This window comes from Perca flavescens, chromosome 7, assembly GCF_004354835.1.
Source record: "Perca flavescens isolate YP-PL-M2 chromosome 7, PFLA_1.0, whole genome shotgun sequence".
NCBI classification, from domain to species: domain Eukaryota; kingdom Metazoa; phylum Chordata; class Actinopteri; order Perciformes; family Percidae; genus Perca; species Perca flavescens.
The window spans coordinates 29,470,673-29,492,549 of NC_041337.1; the positions used below are offsets into that span (position 1 = coordinate 29,470,673).

A 21,877-nucleotide genomic window follows, 5' to 3' on the forward strand; every position below is an offset into this window, starting at 1 on the left:
TTTGTGTTCATGTCAGAGCAACATAAGGGACTGCTAAAACAAATGACCTTTGGACAGTAACAACTTGGATACACCTCCGCGCACACAAATGCAGTAAAACGTACAAGTCAATACAAAACAATAATTAAGCAGTACCTATTTGCCTTATATCAGGTTTTCCAAGAAAACAAGCGCCTTTCTGTTGTATTTCTGCTGTAGGCTACATACCTCCACATTTTAGTGTAAAATCCCAAGGTTTAGTTTCTCAGTGTCCCACTGTCCCACTGAGGAACTCCTAAAACCTTATTTGTCAAAACACTTAACTTTTAACCAAATCCGCTTCCTCACCAAAGCACATAAAGTGATGGCAGTCTGTCTGTTAATGAAAAAAAACAACAGATTAAGGAAACTCTGGTAGTGATTTGGCACATAATAACCACAGCACCAGACTGTGGAGACTAAGGAGAGAGAAAAGAGAGATGATAGAGCGAGTCTAGCTGACAGAAAAACAGAAAACTTGTTGCAGACTAAACTGCTGTCAGGTGATGGATGAGCAGGTGGAGGTCGGGAAATTAGAAATAGAAAGATCCATGGGGGAAAAAGTACAGAGAGAAATATTTACTTGCTGGTACAGAGGGAGGACCCTCATACCATATAACTCTGTCATTTTGCAAATCGACTTAACACTGTAGCCTAAGCACCAACAAATGAGCCATCATTTAGTTGAGTACTGTAGTTACGCCCCGTACAGTCTGGCACCATATCCAACTGGTATGCTTTTAAGTTTCAGCATAAATTGAGAAGTGCTGTGCTGAAATGTTATCTGTCACTTAAGATGCTGTGTTCCAGCTGGCAGCAACGTTTAAAGTAAACTTTGAAGTGTTAAACTAGATAAAACGCAAATTGGCTGCTTGTACATGAGGTGGAAGCGAATACTTAATTGTCCTGAACATAACTGCTGTAGGCTACATTAAAAGAGACTGGAATGAGTCTAACAAAATTTAAAAGTATTCAGCAAAGACTTTGTTATTGTTCTTCAGGGTAGGCTTTGTTTAACACAACCATTTAATGTCTGAGGACAATAAGAAAGAAATGAACATAGGAATATTAAATCATGGTGATGGCTACCAAACACTAGACCAGACAGATAACATGTCGTATGGAGCCCCCAAGCTGACAAAATGTTGTAAAAGGTTACTACATCATTAAAATGATTTTTAAAAAGAGTGTAAAAAGAAATGTAAAGCTTGCTCGTTCCAAGGTTTGTGTGTAACATCAGTGGGGCATTGGGAGCTAGCTAGCTTAACTGAAAAACACTGGTACTTAAACACACAGAGCACCAGCTTTGAGCTAACTACCTAGCTGACGCTATCGACATAAAACTACACCAGCCAGTGCATATAATGTTGAACATCCATTTACTGTACTGCATGTAGGCCTACTGCTGTAACATGACTGTATAAACTCTTGTAACACTAGCTAAAGCATTTTAGGCAACAAGCAAGCAAGCGTTGACAGAAGTTGACAGATACAGCTTCTATCTTCATTACATAATCTTCAACTTCAAAGATGCCCTTAATCAACTACCAATATGGAAAGTTCATATTGTTTTCATGGGAACTATTTCTTTGATATGAAAACTGAGTGAGCTCTTTGGATTATGTATGTAGAGTAATCAAGAAGAGAACTTAGTGGTGCGAAAGCCAAATCATTTTGGTCACAAAAGTTTAGAACACCATCTTTTGCCTTTTGGTTTTCATACTATTGTTTAGCAAAGCATTTTTAAGATTTAATAAATGTTGGATTGTAATCATGGCTTTGCCATTTTTTTCTGTCCTTGTCCAGATCCTGGTGAACTCCATCACCCAGCCTGCCTTGCTGTATGAGAATGTGGTCGTGAGTGACGGGAGCCCCATCCTGAGAGATCTGCTCTTCAGCCCAGATCATCAGTACTTATATGCCCTCACCGATAAACAGGTATGAGAATCACACACACAAAATAGTATTATGACAGCCACGTAAGGTTAGCAGTGCAGCCCATAATGCAGCCTGCAGTTGCTGCTCTTTAATGTTTTATGTAAAAGCACTTTGAATTGCCCTGTTGCTGAAATGTGCTATACAAATAAAGCTGCCTTGCCTTGCTGTTGACAACCCTAAGGAAAACGATGACAAAATATTAATAGCCTAAGGTGACCAAACGTCCTCTTTTGCCCGGACATGTCCACTTTTTATCTACTGTCCGGGGCGTCCGGTTTTCACTGTTTTTCATGGGACCATTAAGCGTGTACTTAAATTGACTGGCACTTTGCTCAACACAATACTACGGTAGGCTACTTTGTTGTGTGACGTAATTCCCGAGAGGCTGCCTTGTGAGCGGCTCTGCGACGCGCACATACACAGGGACCAGGGCAGACAGACAGGGACCAGGGCAGACAGACAGGGACCAGGGCAGACAGACAGGGACCAGGGCAGACAGCGGAGCAGCATTACACACAAAATGCCGAAGCGTTTCTTGCTAAAGATTTCCCACCGTGGTCAGAAAACACAGGGGAGACACTTTGTTTCTCTCGCTATGACTCTAGAGTCGGTAGGACTCGCTCGCTGTCACTCTCACTTCTCCCCCACTCTATATCACCCACTCCCCACACACACACGTCTCGACGCACACACTAGCGCACAAGTATAAACATCAGTCCACTTACAACCATAAAACAAGACTAGTGCAGCTTCACAGTTGAACTGCAAAAAAAATGTCCCACATACCGTCCCGGTCGGGACCGGACAAGTGGGAGGCGGAGTGCACCGTGTGCAAAGCTGGCACATATGTTTCAGTGTCTTTATTATTTATCTTATTACATTGAAAAGGTATTAAGAGATATTTTGTTGAAGCTGGATTTTTTTAACACAGAAGAGGTCATATTTAGAACATTATTTCATATTTATTTATTTTAAAAGAGAGCTATTATTTAGTTACATGTTGTTACAGATTTTATTTTATTACAGAAGTTATTTTTGCACAATTGAGGCATAATAAAGCATGTTCATTAACCTCTGAGAATTACCACTGTCTGGATTTGTCTCGAGGCCAGGCCGAGTGTCCTCTTTTTTGGAAATCAAAATATGGTCACCCTATAATAGCCATTTGTCTGTCTGGTGATTTTGGGTACTGATCCAGTGATAAGGGACAGCATATACATGCACACCTACTGTAGCTCAGTGTGTGTTTGCTTGCAACGGTATACATACACTACTTCCACACTCCGATGCGTTCATACACTTTCATAAATATATATTATCTGCTGAGTGCTCAGAAAAACACATACACACATTTTCACTTCTGACAATAGATGTAGTCAAGGTTAGAAAGGGAACACAGAAGAAAAAAAAAACCATTAAGACAGTGAAATAGCCACATAAAGACTTCATGAGGAAAGATGTATTAAAAACATACACTGGGGGAACGAGCAATCAAGCAAATTACATACATACGCTACCACATACAGTGCATGACCACATTTGCAATTTAAGCAGTATTACACACACACACACACACACACACACACACACACACACACACACACACACACACACACACACACACATAGAGTTGTGAGTTCTAATTATGTCATGAATATTAAAATGTGTCATATATAGGATGAAACCCCATACTGACCTTCCACCAGGGATGCAGTATACATATACCATATTTGCATTTTAATCAGTGTGTGTGAAAGATTTATTATAAAAAAAAAAAAAAGTGACAACTTTATTTATTTGAAGTTTTACAAGAAGAATGAAATGACTTTTGGAGATCTTTTTGTTTGTTTGTTTTTGAGTACTACCATTTTCACTTTAAAGGCCAGGTTCACATTAGCATTGGAAACAGTACAATTTCACATTGAAATCAATTGACAGTGCTGACCTTTGAGGGTACGGGGAGCCGGAGAGTCCGAAATGGGGGAAGCTATCGAAGCTTATTAGCTGTGTTGCATCATCCACTTTTATTTAACCTCCTCTGTCGGAGTATAAGCTGCTCCACAAAAGAGGCACGGTTTGCACACAGTTACGAGACAATGGTAGTTGATGATGCAGAGTTCTGCTGTGGCCATTTCCCTTTCCTCCACTTTCCCTCTTCCCCTTCCTTTACCTGCGTGGCTCCCTTATCTCATAACGGTTAATGACTGCGATGTGATAACCTTCAACAAGACTTCCCCGGTACATGGACAATAACGGTCCTGTGAATGCTGTGTAATTTCCCAGCAATTAGACATAATTGACTTTCGCGTGTCTGAATAAGCGCGAAGAGGAAGTGGAGTGTAATTGATACGAATGGACGGCGTTTTTGTTGATGTGACAGGGGAAATAAGGCACTTTGATCATGGATAGCAGTCCATGAGGCTAAAATGTACTGTACAGGGAGTTCCATTAAAACATAGTCAAGCAGGAGTCCACCCACACAAACAAATACACTGATTTTTGAAAGCACAAGCACTGAACCACAAAATCATGCATTAATGCAAAGAAAGAAAAACTTGATTTAGAAAGATTTAATTCCCAAATGTGTTAACATTTACATTGGGATTAAACTGCAGCATTAAAACGATTAGAAGCAGTAGAATATGTGTGAGTGCCTAGATTCACAACACTGAAGACCGTAGTATTAATCAGAATTTCTGCAATATTACAAAAACTATTGGCAAGAAGGTCCAAAGTCTCAGCCAAAGTACTCACTCACGTCTTTTGGATAAGATAAAACAAGCTCAGGGAGACCTTCAGAATAATATATGTTTACAAAAAAATGGCGAGCTGTCAACCGAGACTAAAAGACTTAAGCGATGATATCACTCAGGAAGATAATCCCAGCATTGGACCTGTGTTTAGCAAGTGTCTCTGTTTAAGCCAGCAGTGCTCAGCAGCTGCTCAGCAGAATTAAGAAAGCTCAAAGTCCGTGCTGGGAGTGTTCGTAGATTTCCCCTTTTAACTCCTGTCATCTGCATTAAAGATGACACCACGCCATTGCCACCAGAAAGTATTTTTCAATTATTAAAGCCAGTGTTTTATTTTTGATGAGCGCTGATATGTGCACTACATGTCTGTGCGTGTTAGTGCAGTGACTGTACGGATAGTGACCGAGGAGGAGCCTTGTAGAAACCTTTCTCTTCCAGATGATCCCAGGTGACGATGATATAATTTACAAATGTAGCCATCTGAGAAGTTCATAGCCCCACACTGTTTTTGCTCCACCTTGGAGAGGAATTGTCTTCTTTTTTTTTTTATCTTTTATTTTGAAAGATCATGCAGTGCACTTTCAAGTTCGGAGCTTAACATCACTTTCAATGATACACATGGAAAACCAGTACATTTGTAATTACCTAGTACAAAACATAACTAAACATTACTGAGGAATGTAACAAATTAAATAGTATAATAGGAAAACAAGTGTGCAACACAACTACTGCTGCATCACTGCAGATCTTAAAAGGCTTGATAGAGGTTAAAGTTGTTTTGTAACCCTGTTGTGTAAATACAAAAAAAAAAAAAAAAAAAATCTGGATTAAGTGTAGAACTTAAAAAACGAGACAAAAGCAATAATTTACTTTTTCAAGTGTACGGTGTGTTTACTGAGAGAACTGAGGAGGCATGGGGTATGGCACCAGCGGTGGAGGATGGTGCTGCGGAGCCTGTGCCTGGGGGAAAGGGAATGGGGGGTGACCGGCGCCACTCGGCGCGCCACCCTTAGCGAGAGCAAACCGTTGGGCCTGGAAGTTCTGGCCTCCGAAGGCTCCAGGTTGGTTGTTAAAGTTGGACTGTCCGTTACCATTGTAGCTGGCTCCACTCAAGCCATTGCCACTGCTGTTATTGCCCCCATAGCCTCCATTCTGTGAATTTGTGCCATACGTTTTACTTGGTCCGTTGTCAAACCCTTATCCCGGTCCCTTCTTAAACCTGGAGAGAGATAGAAGAGAGATTCCGAATACAGTTGGTACAGGAATACAGTTGGTGGAGTTTCTGCCTCACAACCTCGAGACTCCAGAACGTGTTTAACAGCAGTGTTCAGGAGCTTTCAGGTGTTTTTTTCTTACTTTGGACAGACGACAGAGCCAAACTAGCTGTATCCCCCTGCCTCCAGTCGTAGCTAAGCTAAGCTAAGCTAATTGCTTGTTCCTCTTGTTAGCAGACAGGAAAGTGCTATCAATCTTCTCATGTCACTCACCAAGAAAGCAAATAAGTGTATTTCCCAAAATGTTTGTTCATTAACATGTTAACTATTCATAAAAGAAATATCCAATAGCAATAAGGCATGGATGCAAGTAGGTGGGTTTATATGATGGCTTCTTCTCTTCTCTGTGCAATGTATTTTTTTTTCTGTAAAAGTAATGGCCTTACTTCAACATTGACCAAATTCACAGTCCAGTCAAAGAAAAAGGGAGTGAGAGAGAGAGAGAGAGAGAGAGGTGGAGAGAGCTAAGGAGGTGGGGAAATATAATTGGTTTGCAGGATATGGTCTGTTTCTTTCCTGCCTCATCCTTTCAATATTCTTAGGGGTCCTCACTTCTGTCTCCCTCAGATGGAGTGAGTTTGTAGAGTAACTGCTCTCCCTGTTACAGCTTCAGACAGCATGGAAAAGGATAGGGATCTTCCCTCTGCTGCAGAATGTGAACTTGTGTTCCAGACAGTACAGGACCAGAGTGTATGCAGAGCCTCCCTGGCCTTCTGATGAGGAGCATCTTCCTAGCCAGAGGCTGTGTGGACTAGAGATAATGTACTGTGAGTTTAAGGTCACTGGTCGGGTCCTGAGGTGTATAAACTTGTGCTTTTTTCATGCCAAAAAAAAAAAAAAAAAAATGACTGCAGCTGTTTTCTCTGGACTCTAGATAGGAATTGAGTTACATACACAGATCAAGTGTAAGAACATACAAGAAATGGTCAGTTCCCTGACAGAAATAGCAGAGTTTAGCCATGTGTGACCAGCTGTCTTGAGACAGCAGAAGTTTAAAAAATGCAGCCACCTTTTCCCCAAGAGTCTGGGTCTCAAAAATGGCTGCCAGGGTGCGCCACGTCCAATAAGGTCAGACTATGAACCATGACAAGGTAACGGTACTCTTTTGGTTGAAAAAATAATTGCAATTCAAGCAGTTGTAGTTACAACCTTGTCTTTAAAGGTCCCATGACATGGTGCTCTTTGGATGCTTTTATATAGACCTTAGTGGTCCCCTAATACTGTATCTGAAGTCTCTTTCCCGAAATTCAGCTTTGGTGCAGAATTACAGCCACTAGAGCCAGTCCCTCAATGAGCTTTCCTTAGTATGTGCCATTTCTGTGTCTGTAGCTGTGTGTGTGACCAACTGCCACTTTGCTCGTTTAAAAGCCATGATGTCTCTCTCTCATGGGTGGGCCAAATTCTCTTGGCGGGCAAAGCAGAAAAAGGGGAGTTAACCTTTCATTTTCTCAAAGGCAGAGCAGGATACCCAGAGCTCGGTTTACACCTATCACCATTTCTAGCCACTGGGGGACCATAGGCAGGCTGGGGGAACGCATATTAATGTTAAAAAACCTCATAAAGTGAAATCTTCATGGGACCTTTAAGCTTTAGCTAATTTAGCTGAGCATTGCTTTTACACCAAACACAATACAACAAACAATACTTTGCTAGGTTTTGGAATTGGCCCTTGACTATTAAAACATTAGCATTAACTGCTTTTTATTTCTTTTCTTTGTTGTTTTCTTTGGGCAAGAAATACAAGCTGAAGCAACACTGATATGTCATCACCTTGTAAAGTTGTTATTGTGAAAAGTTAGATACACAGTTACACATCCAGTAGATGCTACCACATTAGCATTCCTTTGGAGTCATTCTTTTGGGCGACATGGTCAATGTTTAATATTTTAATTCTGATTTTAACTATGTTTGGTCCCCAAGATCCAGAAAAACGGTCCACTATAGTGCAAATGGTGTTGTTACCTTGGGATGGGGGCAGGCCTGTAACAAAGTCCAGAGCAATGTGCGACCATGGACGGCCAGGCACGGGCAGAGGGCGCAACAGGCCTGCAGAGGGTCGATGGGATGCCTTGCTCTGGGCGCAGACTGTGCATGCCGATATGTCGGCTTGGGTGTCAGCTTCCATGGTGGCCCACCAAAAATTCCTCTTGAGCAGAGACAGAGTACGGTTGAAGCCAGGGTGACAAGCAAACCGGGAAGTGTGGACCCACTGCAAGACCTGGGAACGAACAGAGTCAGGCACAAACAAAAGGTTAGCAGGACCGTTACCTGGGTCTGGCTGATCCCTCTGGGCCCCTCTGACAGCAGCCTCAATCTCCCAGGAGATAGCCGCTACCACACTGCTGGGTTGGAGGATGGTGTCTGGGCTGGGAATGTCCTCCATGGGTTGATGTAGTTGGGACAAGGCGTCTGGCTTAACATTTCTGGAGCCGGGTCTGTAGGTTAACACAAAATTAAAACGTCCAAAAAACATTGCCCAATGTGCCTGGCGAGAGTTCAGCCTCTTAGCAGACTGAAGGTAAGCCAGATTTTTATGATCAGTCCAAACAATAAAAGGCTGTTCAGAACCCTCCAGGTAATGCCGCCACTCCTCCAAAGCTAGCTTAACGGCAAGCAACTCCCTGTTTCCCACATCATAGTTCCGTTCCGGTGGACTAAGGCGGCGAGAGAAAAAGGCACACGGATGCAGTTTCTGGTCTGGTCCAAAACGTTGGGAGAGTACTGCCCCCACCCCACTGTCTGAAGCATCCACTTCAACAACAAACTGCTTATCAGGGTCAGGATGGACTAGGATAGGTGCCGAAGTAAACAGTGTTTTAAGCCGAGAAAAAGCAGTTTGTGCTTCCGGGGGCCAGGTGAATGGGGTCTTGACTGAAGTAAGTCGAGTGAGGGGAGTCGCAACTTTACTGTAGTCCCTGATAAAACGTCTATAAAAATTGGCAAAACCCAGGAAGCGTTGCAACTGGCGCAACAAGGGAGAGGGGAGAGGGAAAACAGACAGCACCATGACATTTAGAGTGTCACTCCTCACGTTGCTAGGTTGCCAGAGAGTGAGGGCCTTTGTTCATGCAACCAAACTTGATTCACAACCTCTGGTTTCTTCTGATGAAGAAAAACAAGTTATTGAACGTTTTATTGACCGCATTTTCTATTGATATTGATTATGTGTCTATCACGATACATATCGTTATCGTTTTATCGTCCAGCCCTACAACCAAGCACATCTAAATATGACGCCGAGAGAGGGCTAGGTGCTAAAGGAGACTTTTTGCGTCTTTTGGACGGGATGGGAGTGAGTACTCGCTTCTGGAAGAGCTGGACTGTTCCCATTGGCTGACAGACCTCGGGTCCTCAGTGAGGCCTGCATTAGGATTCTCTTCTCACCAAGTACTGTAATTTGACAACCTGTTACATACGTACTCTTTATGATGATCGCTTTCAGAAGTGAGGTTTACCTTCACCCTGTTTGTCCTCTTCTTCTTCTCCCCTCTTCTTCCTCCTCCTCCTCTTCATCCCCCCATTCCTCTCTCCTTGTTGAATAATAGAAATGCCAAGTGATGAGAGCTCAAACATCAAAAAGCCCATTTCCCAGCTTGACAGAGCAATTTACCTTTTCCCACATTCACTCACACACATAATTAAAAGTGGTGGATTGGACTGCTGCGTATAGACTGCGTATCTGTATAGCTGTCCTGACTCATATATAAGCACGCACACACACATAGTGGGAAAACATAAAACTGCCCGATTCACCGCGAGAGGAGAGTTTTCGATTAGCGAGCGATGGATTTATACATGGCTCTCTTTGTGTCTCTTCTACACACACGCACACACACACACACATACCCACACAGTCTCTCAATGTTCTTTCACTCCATGTATCTTTACCTGCCTCTAGCTTTTGCTCTGTCTCTTTCTGTTCAGCGCTATCACGTCATTTTTGTGCTCATAAAAATGAACAATGGCACTTAATCCATTTTACCGTTGCCGTTGTTTCCTCGTTACATGTTCAAATTGTCCCGATCTAATAAAACAGCAGGGCAAGAGAGATTTTTCATCCTGTCATCACCCTCTGCTGTTGATGTCACTGAGACAGAGCTATTTCTCGTATCCTGTACGTCCCTACGGATGACATCACCTTTATTGCTTTAAAGTAAATGACTGAGCGGATTACAGCTCACAATCTATTGATTTCTACTGTACCTTTGTACCAAATTATTTACTCATCATATGCTTACCAGTCTACTATCCAGCTATGAGGTGTGGCTTTCTATTTAACTACTTCCCATTGTAATGAGTAAATCTGTTATTTCAATACAGACTGCGTGAGGCCTTGTATTTTACATTTTTCTTTGCTTTTCCTCGCTGTAGCATCACCACCACATTTCCACTACTGGACACACAGGGCAAGGTCAAGCCTCTCCGCTTGTAAAACAGCTCCGTAAGGTGACCCGTTGGCAGCAAATGCCTTCGCCCCTGCTTTGGTTGGGGCCGCTCAGACAGTAGCATAATGGTCTTATGATGTACCTCCGTGTATTGATTCAGCTACAGTACAGAAATGTACTTAGCCTTACTGAACTGCACAGTGGAGAAACCCTACCCCTGGCACCACATCAGAGAAGGTTCATATTCAATTCACTCAGCATTCAGTCGCACTTGGAGGTCAGGGAGAAAAGACTGCCGTGTGCTCCTTTTTAAGCAGTTTCTTTGGTGTTTGTCCAACTCTGAAGTTGCTAAAAGAAATAAAATAAAAGTATGCGCAGACAGAGACGGGGAGAATAATGAGGAGAGGGTACATAAATCTACTGGAAGTGTCCTTGGGCCCTGTCAGCTAATTGCATGGTGGGTTGAGTTTTGGAACGGCACGTCTGTGACGCAGTTGTTTTGCGTGGGCAAGTTGAGATTAGTGACGGGGTGGTTAAGACTGTTGCTTAAGGACACTGTCATTTCAAGGAGGGGACAACTGTGACGATCATTGCTGAAGTGTCTCTGAGCAAGACATTGAAGTCCTTCAGGGCTGTTGCTGTCTAAAGTTCAACCACAGCATCAATAAACAGACTTTATTTAAACACGTTTTGCACAGTCAAAACAGAGTGGTGGCTCCAAGGCAGATGTTAACAGCCGCTCTGGGAAATAAAGCTCTGCCAAGCTTTTTGTCCGTTTCTTAAGTTGACAACAGTAGAGGAAGTGCTGCACGAGGTGTTGATAGCATTTGCTCCTGTGCTCATTAAAAGTCTGTGTGGAGCCCATTGGATGTGTTTTGGTATTTTTTTTTGTGAGGGTTTGAGAGCTGGACATAAATTGTGTTTCCTCTGGGTGGTATTCAATTGAAAAACAGAAAATGACACATCACAATGCCTCTGCCCAAAGTGCTGTTGAAGCAATTAGCATGGTCTTTCTAAATCATTTAATGTGTAAATATTATTTCAAAGATATATAATACATGTTATTACATATACTAGCATAGCAACAGTAAAGATGGCTAATAACTTAATGACATATTTCATTGTGTTTTTATTATATGAATCACATATTTACAGTGTGCTGTCAAAAACTCAAAGAACGGACTTTGGTGTGATCTACTTAAAACAGTTTTTTGCATTGCACTAGCATATTTTTAGATGGCACGATGCCTGCTGAAGTGCTTGTCCTTTCCTTACTAGCACACGCGTGCGCGCACACACACACACACACACACACACACACACACACACACACACACACACACACCCCAACTGTCTGTCAAGGCAGAGAGATGAGTGATCAGCTGATCAGAATATGATTTGTGAGATGGTCAAAGAGACAGACAGCGAGAGAAAGAAAGATGTCTTACTGTGGTTAAGAGGAGCAGCGTGACTTGGGTTAGAATAAGGACATGAGCTAAAGTAGATTTTTAAAAGAACTAAACTGAGTAACTAAGGATGCCGATTTATGTTTTCCTCCATGGGTGCTCACGGGTAGCCTCGTGAGACCGTCCTGATCTCGCGAGCTCCAGTTTTCCACTCACAGATCAGTCTGGCATCTTGAATAGAGAAATTTTGGAGCCGTTAAACGACCGAATCAGCGTTGGTTTTGAGGCGGGTTAGGTGGTGATAGACAGATGGTTTATCCAATCAGCTAACCAGTATTTTCAGACAGCGGTGGTCCTAATTCTGTTAGCCGCTCGCTAATACTTTTTTCTCTTTGATCCTTCTTTTGGAATATGGTCCGGGAACCTGAAATGGTGCCTTTTATTCCTAAATTCTTGTTACACAAACGGCAAATATCCTTTACCGAAATGTTGCTTGCATGCTGAGCTAACGAGCTATGCTTTGCCTGCAGCAGCAGGGGCGGGCTTGTGGTTGTATTTTCATACGCTTCGTGGATCTGATTGGTTGATTTGGCCCGTCTATCACCAACATAGGTGACAGACAGATGGTTCATCCAATCAGCTAACCAGTATTTTCACCACTTCCCAAAAGTTGTCCAACGGAAAGTTCCCAGATGGATATGCCGAGCAAATGCGAAGCAATCCATCTGGCGGAGTCAGGTTAGCTCACGGGCACACGCCCTTTAAAAAAAAAAAAAGTAGTCAAAAATGTTTTGCATTTCAGAACCTTAGGAAATGGAAAGCGGCCGACACGAACACACACGCCTATTAACGTGATAGTAAAGCCGTAAAGTAGGCTATCTTTCAAGTCAGGACAGCGCCACTTCTCACAATTACAAATAGGATGGGAGATGAAAAGTTTTACTGACACGTAACCGTGATCACCTTCTGACAGGGCACTGGTGGAACTCTCTCCACTGGTGGAACTCCCTCCACTGGTGGTGTATGTCGAAGCACTTCCATCATTAGGTTTTACTTTTTTAATAACAAATCTGTCCATTTTAATCTCACTCTGATTACCTACCGAGAGACACTGTGATTCGTGGATAGCATATGGAGCAGGGGACTGACAGGGACATAACCAATCACACTGTGACAGACGCTCCACTTAGCACCAACTGCAATGTTTGACTTTAAATGAATGTAGCCTACTGGCAGTCTGGCACACGTGGGTGCTCAGTATCTGTGCCTATGGGTGTGTCACTTTCTTGGCAAGAGTTGGACGATAGTTAGCTCAATACCAGCCTCATACCTTTCCTTTGAATATGTACCTACAGCTAGCAGACGCTTAGCTTAGCTTAGCGTAAAGACTGGACAGAGGGAAACAGCTGGCCTGGGTCTGTCCAAAGTTAACACAATCCGACTACCAGCGCCGTTAAAACTCAATAACTAGCACGTTATATCTCGTTGGTTTAATCAGGGTTATCACTGTGAGGTTGCCTGGCAACCAATGGAGACTTAAGGAAGGCCAGGAAACAGCCTGGCACATAATCCTGCGTAGCATCAAGGGTGTATGTTTGGATCGAGTCCCAGTGAGGTTTTAAACTGTAATCTTACCCTGATCCAGACTGTATTTTCAGACAATACTACATAATCTTGTGCAGGAGTCACACAAAAGGGAAAGATGACAACGACAAACAAGTTGAAGGGGATAACTGTTTAGGTTTTGCTGATCATATACGCTGTCACAGACATGTTGGGTTTGCACACAGCGTCTTGATATAAAACTGCTAAAGTTCGCCATTGTGCATTCATTGTTGGGATATGGCTAATACCTGTTGGTGATGTCATTTTTAGGAGGATAATGATGGAGACATTTTCTTTTGTATTTTCCTTCTGTTTCTCGTCTCTCTGTCTCTTTCCTCCAAGGTTATGTCTATCGGTGTCTACATGTGATCTATGGCCTCATTTGCTGTGTTTTTCAGTGTGTCCAGCCACATTCATGACGGATGAGAGCATAACAGAAAGACAGGCAGAGGCAGAGAGAGCAGCAGAAAAGAAGGAAATTGGACGGAATAAAAGTTTTTTTTTTTTTTTTTTTTTTTAGCGGAAATGCCTCTAAAAGAAGAAAAAAAACGTGCATTCTTAGCTCCTGCTAGTAATTGTTATACCGTTGCTGTTGTTGTGCAGAAACGTCCTATCTCTGTATTTTGTCATTTACATTTTTTTTTTTCATAAATCAACGCTATTGGTCACCCTTGCTGTCTGTCTGTGGGTTTCACTAGTATCTTAACAGTGACGAGGAGATTTTATCTGACTTTGTCAAAGGTAATTAGCTCAAAATATTTTGTTTTCAAATTAGCCTTGTTTCATTTCCTGAAAAGCAGTTTTGGACGTACAAGGTGGTCACCCGACAGCGACCATACTTGTGCGTAATGTACATTCATGCTGTAGCTCTTCTATCCAGAGTGTGTGTACCTGCATGTTGTGCACGTGACGAGCAGTCTTGTTTTCACTGAATTGTAATTTATATTCAGTTCATATATATATATATTCATTAACTCCCATGTGCAGACCATCTTTGTGTACTTAACGTCGGAATGTGCATACTGTACCACAAATTGCGTATCTGCGTTTGCTGGTTAAGTTTGTGTGTGTGTGTGTGTGTGTGTGTGTGTGTGTGTGTGTGTGTGTGTGTGTGTGTGTGTGTGTGTGTGTGTGTGTGTGTGTGTGTATATATGGTTTGTATGTCTAAAAATCCAGCTGGGTGACAGAATAAGCCATCCATCAGCCTATTGTGTAGTAATATTGCCTTATATTCTCCCCCATAGTATACAGAATGGACAATTACAGCCGGGGCCTATAGCTGCGACTGGATGGCACCGCACGGGCCCCATATGCGGAATGAAACATCAGTCGCAATTACATTTGTGTGTGTTTCTCATCCATCCTTCCCTGCATTCCTCACCCCCCGCCTCCTTCCACTCCCTAACCCCCCTCCTCTCATCTGCCACGAGGCAAATTAAGAGCCTCTCTATCATGACCCAAATGAGAGAGGCTCATTTGTAGCTGTTATTTATTTGTAATAAACTCTCTCCCATCATCTCCTGCTCTGCCCACTTCCTCCACTCGGGAAACATGACACACAAAAAAGCATCTGAATCCCACTGAAAGGTTCTATTGTCCACAAACATTGTCCCTTATTAATTTGAAGACTAAAATGAATGGTTAAAATGGACATTTTACCACTGCGATCTCATTCTTTCTATCTTCCTCCACCTCATCTCCTATTTCCCCTGCCCCTTTTCCCCCCTGCCTCCCTCCACTGTCCACAGATGGATGTGTTTTCCTTGTCAGCAGCAAATAGGCCAGGAATGAAAATGCCATACTTAATATAAAAAGGTGGTTCTCTCTTACTTATTGTCACACACACATGCACATACACACACCCTAGCTACCTCAGTAAGACAAAGAATCTTTGGCTGAGCATCTCCCGTTTCCCGTACCATTATCTGTTTTCTCAAACTCAATAATTGAACTGTTCCATCGGAATACATTATCTGCCTCACTACCACAAAGCCCCATTGAATCAACTTCTCTCCCTGGCTATTGTGCTTGAGGGTGACATGTTTTTTTTTTTTTCCTCCCTATCAGGTAGGCTGTATTACTAGCGTGGTATTTGTCCAAGCGCAAGTAATGACTGCAATTTGCTGCTATTTGGTGTCCTGTAAAGAGGCCTGTGCCTGGTAATGGTAGCATTATAATAGTTATCAGACACAGGTTACTATTATCATGCTATGAATCTGCCATAAGCTATTGTGTCCAACTGTACATCAGGGTGACACAGAAGGAGGAGATGTACAGTTTGAGGATAGACTGTAGGGATTGCTGCCATCAAGTTCAGAAATGTGCTGTTATGAAAGCTGTCTAGGGATGCAACTTTATAAATTATATCACATAAGGAACATATACATCCCTACCACAAAAGGCAAAATAAATAAAGGAATTTCACAATTTACAGAATTGACAGACGATCCTCCAGAAAGTCTTTAATCAGTGTCAATTTCCTGTAGTACACGTCCATTCTGATACATTGTCTGGGAACATACAGGATACTTCATTAAATTAAATGCAGGTTTTCGAACCAACATATCTTATCTTGTGTAGATAGTAACAGTATGTGGCTTTAAGCCTTAATATATTTTTAAATGGGTAAGTTCCCCCCCGTACAAATAGATTTGGTTGGGATTTTTTAACATGGGGGTCTATGGGGATTGACTTGCCTGAAGTGTCCAATTGAGGAACTGCAGTTAAGATAAGATAAAACAACCTGATGTCACAGAATTCTGTGAAATGAACACAGCCCCTTAACTCAAAATCTGTGACAGTTTCACGGAATCGCAAAAAATTCTGTGATGGGCCCACGGAAGATTTCACTGGTTATGTGAAAACTCTGACCTGCTGGCGCATCATGTGAACATGGGGACCATGAATGTTTGTACCAAATGTCATTTGTATCTGAGTAATAGTTTTTGACAATTTCAGTCTTTGAAGACTTGAACTACAACACGTACAGTACAGGCCAAAAGTTTGGACACACCTTCTCATTCAAATGTGTTTTCTTTTATTTTCATGACTATTTACATTGTAGATTTTTTATTAATAAGGGAAAAAATTCCACTAATTAACCCTGACAAAGCACACCTGTGAAGTGAAAACCATTTCAGGTGACTACCTCATGAAGCTCATTGAGAGAACACCAAGGGTTTGCAGAGTTATCAAAAAAAGCAAAGGGTGGCTACTTTGAAGAATCTAAAATATAAAACATTTTTTCAGTTATTTCACACTTTTTTGTTAAGTACATAATTCCATATGTGTTCATTCATAGTTTTGAGGCCTTCAGTGAGAATCTACTATGTAAATAGTCATGAAAATAAAGAAACACATTGAATGAGAAGGTGTGTCCAAACTTTTGGCCTGTACTGTATACTGATACACTCACACTAGTGCTGGGCGATATGGAGAAAATCAAATATCACAATATTTTTGACCAAATATTTACACAATGAGATTTTTGATAAATATTCATCAGTAATGTGGATATATTGACTAAGTGGGGAAAAGACAAATAATAGAACAGTTACAACAGTCTGGTAAGTTCAGAAAATGACATCACTTTACTGTAACGCAGGCTTTAAAACCAGGAAAAGACAACACCTATGCCATATTACGATATTACGATATCCAAAATCTAAGACGATATCTAGTCTCATATCACGATATCGATATAATATCGATATATTGCCCAGCTCTAACTCACACACACCAATTAATGATATGTGTCGATCTGCAGGGGGGGCAGCAGAAGCTGCTCGGTGCAGTAGGAGTCATCTGATGGAAGAGCATATTTGAAGCATACCAGTGACATTAAAATCACCGTATGCGTTTGTGTCTGATTTCTCGTGCAGCAGTTGTTCGGCCAAAGGACATGAAAAGAGCCTGATTTACTGTTTGAAGGTTGATAAGTTTTAGAAAAAGAAAACGGTGCATGAAGAAAGAGTTTCCTCTTTGAAGGCTTCTACACTGCTGCGCCTGCAGCTGCCATTAGAATTCACCCTCTTACTTGGTGTGCCTCCTGCCTCTGCAGTGTTATTGATGTCCTACTTCACCTGACTGAGGCAGCTGGAGGTGTGTGTGTGTGTGTGTGTGTGTGTGTGTGTGTGTGTGTGTGTGTGCATGCATGTGCTCATGTCTGTGAATCTGTGAATGTGTCATGGGTGGTCAGTGATGTATTTAAGTATTTAACAACTTGTCTCAAACTCTAAATTTGGTCCAAATTGTAACGTTTCCCCCTAGGTTTGTGTATTTGTGTACTGTAGGTGTGTGTGTGTGTGTGTGTGTGTGTGTGTGTGTGCGTGTGCGTGTGCGTGCATGCGTGTGCGTGCATGCGTGTGCGTGCATGCGTGTGCATTCGTGGTTGCCTGAGGCGGTTTCCTGTCTGCCAATCCGTCTGCCATCGGCAGGTTGAGATGAAGCACATGGATGCTGATACACTGGTGATTTTTTTTAGATTTAAGAGAGAGCAGAGTAGGCCTGAGTGTGTATTTCTAAAATGCCTTCTTAAAAGATAATTCCCCGACTTGAGAGTACTCTACAACCTGGGTGAGATTCAGGCTAACTCTTACTGATAATCATGTGGACAGATGGCGGATGGTGAAAATGCAGGCAGCGGCAGAAAACATGTCTTTTTAATGACGAGTGCAAAGACAAGTATCTGTGGGAATGGATTTCTTAAATAGTAATTCCTTTTCACTCCGTACTCTGATGTTCGTGTACTTCTTTGGTTGCAGTTTAAGAGGCAGGTAAATTTGGACAACGACGTTTGATGTCCCTGTTAATACCCATGTTCTCCGATTTCTCCAAAGAGATCATTAACGTTTCATCTTATCTTTGTCATGCAGACACACAGATGGCAGCCGGTAGAGATTTAGCGAACAAAAGGAGTAACCCCTGATGCTTATCTCAATGGTGTTGTGTACCATAGCATATTCTAAGGAATATGTTCTAATGAGTTTAATTGCACATCCATACATTTGGGGCACTTGAAAAAGACAGGAAAAGAATGGTCAAAATTGATGCATCAGAAGCCTAGATATCCAAACGTTTAGTCCTGAGTATGGAGTTAAGGTCCAAAAATGCTGGCTCCTACACTTTATGTTATACCCTTCGTTCTTGGTAAATGGTTTCAAACTCTGTGCGCCCATTTATAACACAGGCTTAAGAAGAAGAAGAGTCTGCAGCCATGCTAGCAGCTCTGTGAGGCTGTACTTCGGCTTTGAGCTAAATGCTAACATCAACCTACTTATACGCTTACAATGTGCTAGCACTAACATGCTAATATTGAGGTTCAGCTGATATGTTTACCATGTTCATCCTTTTTTTTTAGCGTGTTAGCCTGCTAACATTAGCTACAGCTGAGGCTGGTGGGAATGTAGGAAGTGGCTTTTGGACCAGTTTTCTTTCACTTTTATAAAATTCAGTTCAACTCGTTTGTATTCCAGTTTTCATTTTACCAGTTAAAAGAGGTCATTAAAACTTCTTCAACATGCAACAATTGAAAACGATCAATAAATATCCAAGGAAAACAATGAATAATACAAGGGGGAAATGCACAGTTCTTAGTCTGTCACATATGAATGTATACATGATGGGAAGTAAATAAATGACCAGAAGGCCTGGTCTGAATTTGAAAGGGTGTTGTCCAGACATTTAAGATTATTTTCAGTTTCTAGCTCCAGTGGACAGATGTGAGCTCTTTACTCTTTCTAGATTGTGTTTAGTATCACGTAAAATAAACTGCTTGCGTGCATCAGTGTTTCTGATCCAGTGGAGAGCTGTGGGCAGCACACAGTATATCACAAAGAGATGTTTGTCAGAGGATGTAATCTTAACCCGTGTGTGTTTACATCTGTTTACATCTCTACTTCTCTCCCTCTAGCTAGACATGTATGCAGCAGTGTGGAGTTGTTAGCAGCACCTCCAGAGCTGTTTATCTCTGATAGTCACAGTGGGCTTGTTCCTTTAATCTCATGTTCCAGGCTCAGGACACCTCCGGTAGATCCAGCATATATAGTATAAACTGTTTGAAGGTGGGGTGTGCATAAGGTTTGAATCGGGCTAGGGGAATATATCAATATTATATCTACATTGATACATGGGGCTGGATAGTCATTACATTTTGGATATCGTATTATTGTGATATGACATAAGTGTTGTCTTTCCCTGGTTTTAAAGGCTACATTATAGTGAAGTGATGTCATTTTCTGAACTAACCAGACTTGTTCTATTATTTGCCTTTACCCACTTAGTCATTGTATCCACATTATTGGTGATTATTTATCAAAACTGTCATTGTGTTAATATTTTGAGAAGGCACCAATGGTCAATCCTACAATATCGCTGCAATATCGACATCGATGTATTTGGTCAAAAATATTGTGATATCTGGGTCTTCTCCATATCACCCAGCTGTAGGTTTGCGTGCAACATTAAGCAGGTCTTCCTGTGTGTTTTTTATTTTAAGGTCACCCGTGTACCAGTGGAGAGCTGTGAGCAGTACAGCTCCTGCGGAGCCTGCCTGGGATCAGCGGACCCTCACTGTGGCTGGTGTGTGCTACATAATGTGTAAGTGTGCATATACTGTTCCCTATGTTGTGATCTGCAGTTAATTATAAGCTGTTACTTCGATGGAGAGAATTGTGGAAATTCTGTCAATTCATTTTGTATTAGTCATATTTATGTTCATGGTAAGCAGTATTATGTAGACCTGCTTGGCGTTACATTGTTGTGTTTAACACAGCAAATAACACAATTTGCAGCCTTATCGGGGTCACGTTCAGCAACAACAAAAGTCCCCCAAAATCACAGAAAGATGAAAATGCATATTTATTAATGTTGCCAACATATAGATTGTCTGTAAGAAATGAGATTTTTATATGTCAAATTAAAAACTCCTTCTCTGTAATCATTGCATGTACATTGTACAAATATGGTGATAAATACATGGTTTATCATAAATCTATGCGAGATAACGTTTCTCCAGTCTGTGACCTGTTGCTTAAACTTAAGTCTGTGTATGCTCAAAATCAACTTTTGATTGACGGTTTGTACACCATGTCGTTCAACCACATCGGTAAAAGTACTTCGCTGTTCAGGATACCCACATTTAGAGGGTGGACCGGTCATAGAGAGGGCCTTCACAACATAATCGCTCTAATGGGGGGTAACACTGCACACTTTTAAGCAGTTTGTTGACAGTCAACAAAACAACAGCCTGTTGGGTTGTCAGTTTCGTAAAGTTACAAAAGGTTGCTGGACACAGCAGCACCTATTCTGACAATGGAAAGTTGTGGGGCGAGGGCAGTTTGAATATTGTTCAATGATCAGCATCAAGTTGGCCAATTCAAAATTCATAAGCATGTAATTGCTTCCATAAACCTTCTTATTTAATCGGAGACACTTGGTTTCAATTAATTGACTATTACAAGCAAATTACAGTTGTATAATACAGTCAGATTTAGTAAAAAAAAGTTTTGCTCTATAAGGTAGATCTAAAAGAATCAGAGATGCAACGAGGATTCTGCTGACAATCCAAACAAACACACACTGTACTTATATGTACACTGAATCCTGATGAAGTCAACAATACCATAGGGTTGGCATGAACGTGTCATCACAGTAAAAGTTGTCAGGTTTTAAAGGCCACCATGTACACCTTTGTTAATATGATTGGAAGGTACTTGTCAGCTGATAGCCAAGCAGCTGATGAATGAGCCACTGATGGTGAAGCATGAATGAGCAGCTAGAGCCAATCAGCTAATGGGTGTGTGACTTCAGTGCTCTGCCTGAACTAATGCTGTGCCCCATTTGGTTTTCACTCTGCTTGCGTGCTGGGCTCTATGTTTGACTGTTTTGTTGTTGTTGTTGTTGTTTTTTTTTTTTTTAAAGTGCTCTTAAACCTCTGTAACCCATAGATAATTTTGATTATTGCCACCCATGGTTATATACTATATAAGTACAGATACATATTGTTGTCAGGATCCCAAATGCCACGATCCTAGTTTTTTTACATCGCACTTATTTATAAATTTCCATGCATCCATACATCCACTAATAAACAGAAACTCTGCCTGAAACCCAGCATCCTGGAGTTGTTTGATAAATATTATATAGCTGTGCTGTAATTCTGTGCACTTCAAACAACCTTGAATTTGAACAACTTTGTCAGTGAGGAGAGTTTTTTTCTTTCCCACGTGAGATGCCGCTAATGTAATGCAATGTAAAATGTGACTGTAGTATATTGTCCTGCTCTAGATGTTCGAGGAAGGATCACTGTGAGCGAGCCGAGGAGCCTCAGCGTTTCACCACCAGAGTGGAGCAGTGTGTCCGACTCTCCGTCCAACCCGACACTGTCTCTGTCACAATGTCAGAAGTGCAGGTACTGTGTGTGTGTGTGTGTGTGTGTGTGTGTGTGTGTGTGTGTGTGTGTGTGTGTGTGTGTGTGTGTGTGTGTGTGTGTGTGTGTGTGT

The 21,877-nt window shown here is 41.8% G+C and overlaps 1 protein-coding gene across 3 annotated transcripts in view; it reads left to right on the forward strand.

Moving 5' to 3' along the window:
• LOC114558410 (plexin-A1) overlaps positions 1–21,877 on the forward strand; it is a 295,347-nt gene that overhangs the window by 141,725 nt on the left and 131,745 nt on the right. For all 3 annotated transcript variants that reach the window (XM_028582404.1, XM_028582402.1, XM_028582403.1), the window contains exons 5-7: positions 1,825–1,956; positions 19,873–19,973; positions 21,663–21,786. In XM_028582404.1, coding sequence (XP_028438205.1) covers positions 1,825–1,956; positions 19,873–19,973; positions 21,663–21,786 — 357 coding nt within the window. The remainder of the gene's footprint in view (positions 1–1,824; positions 1,957–19,872; positions 19,974–21,662; positions 21,787–21,877) is intronic.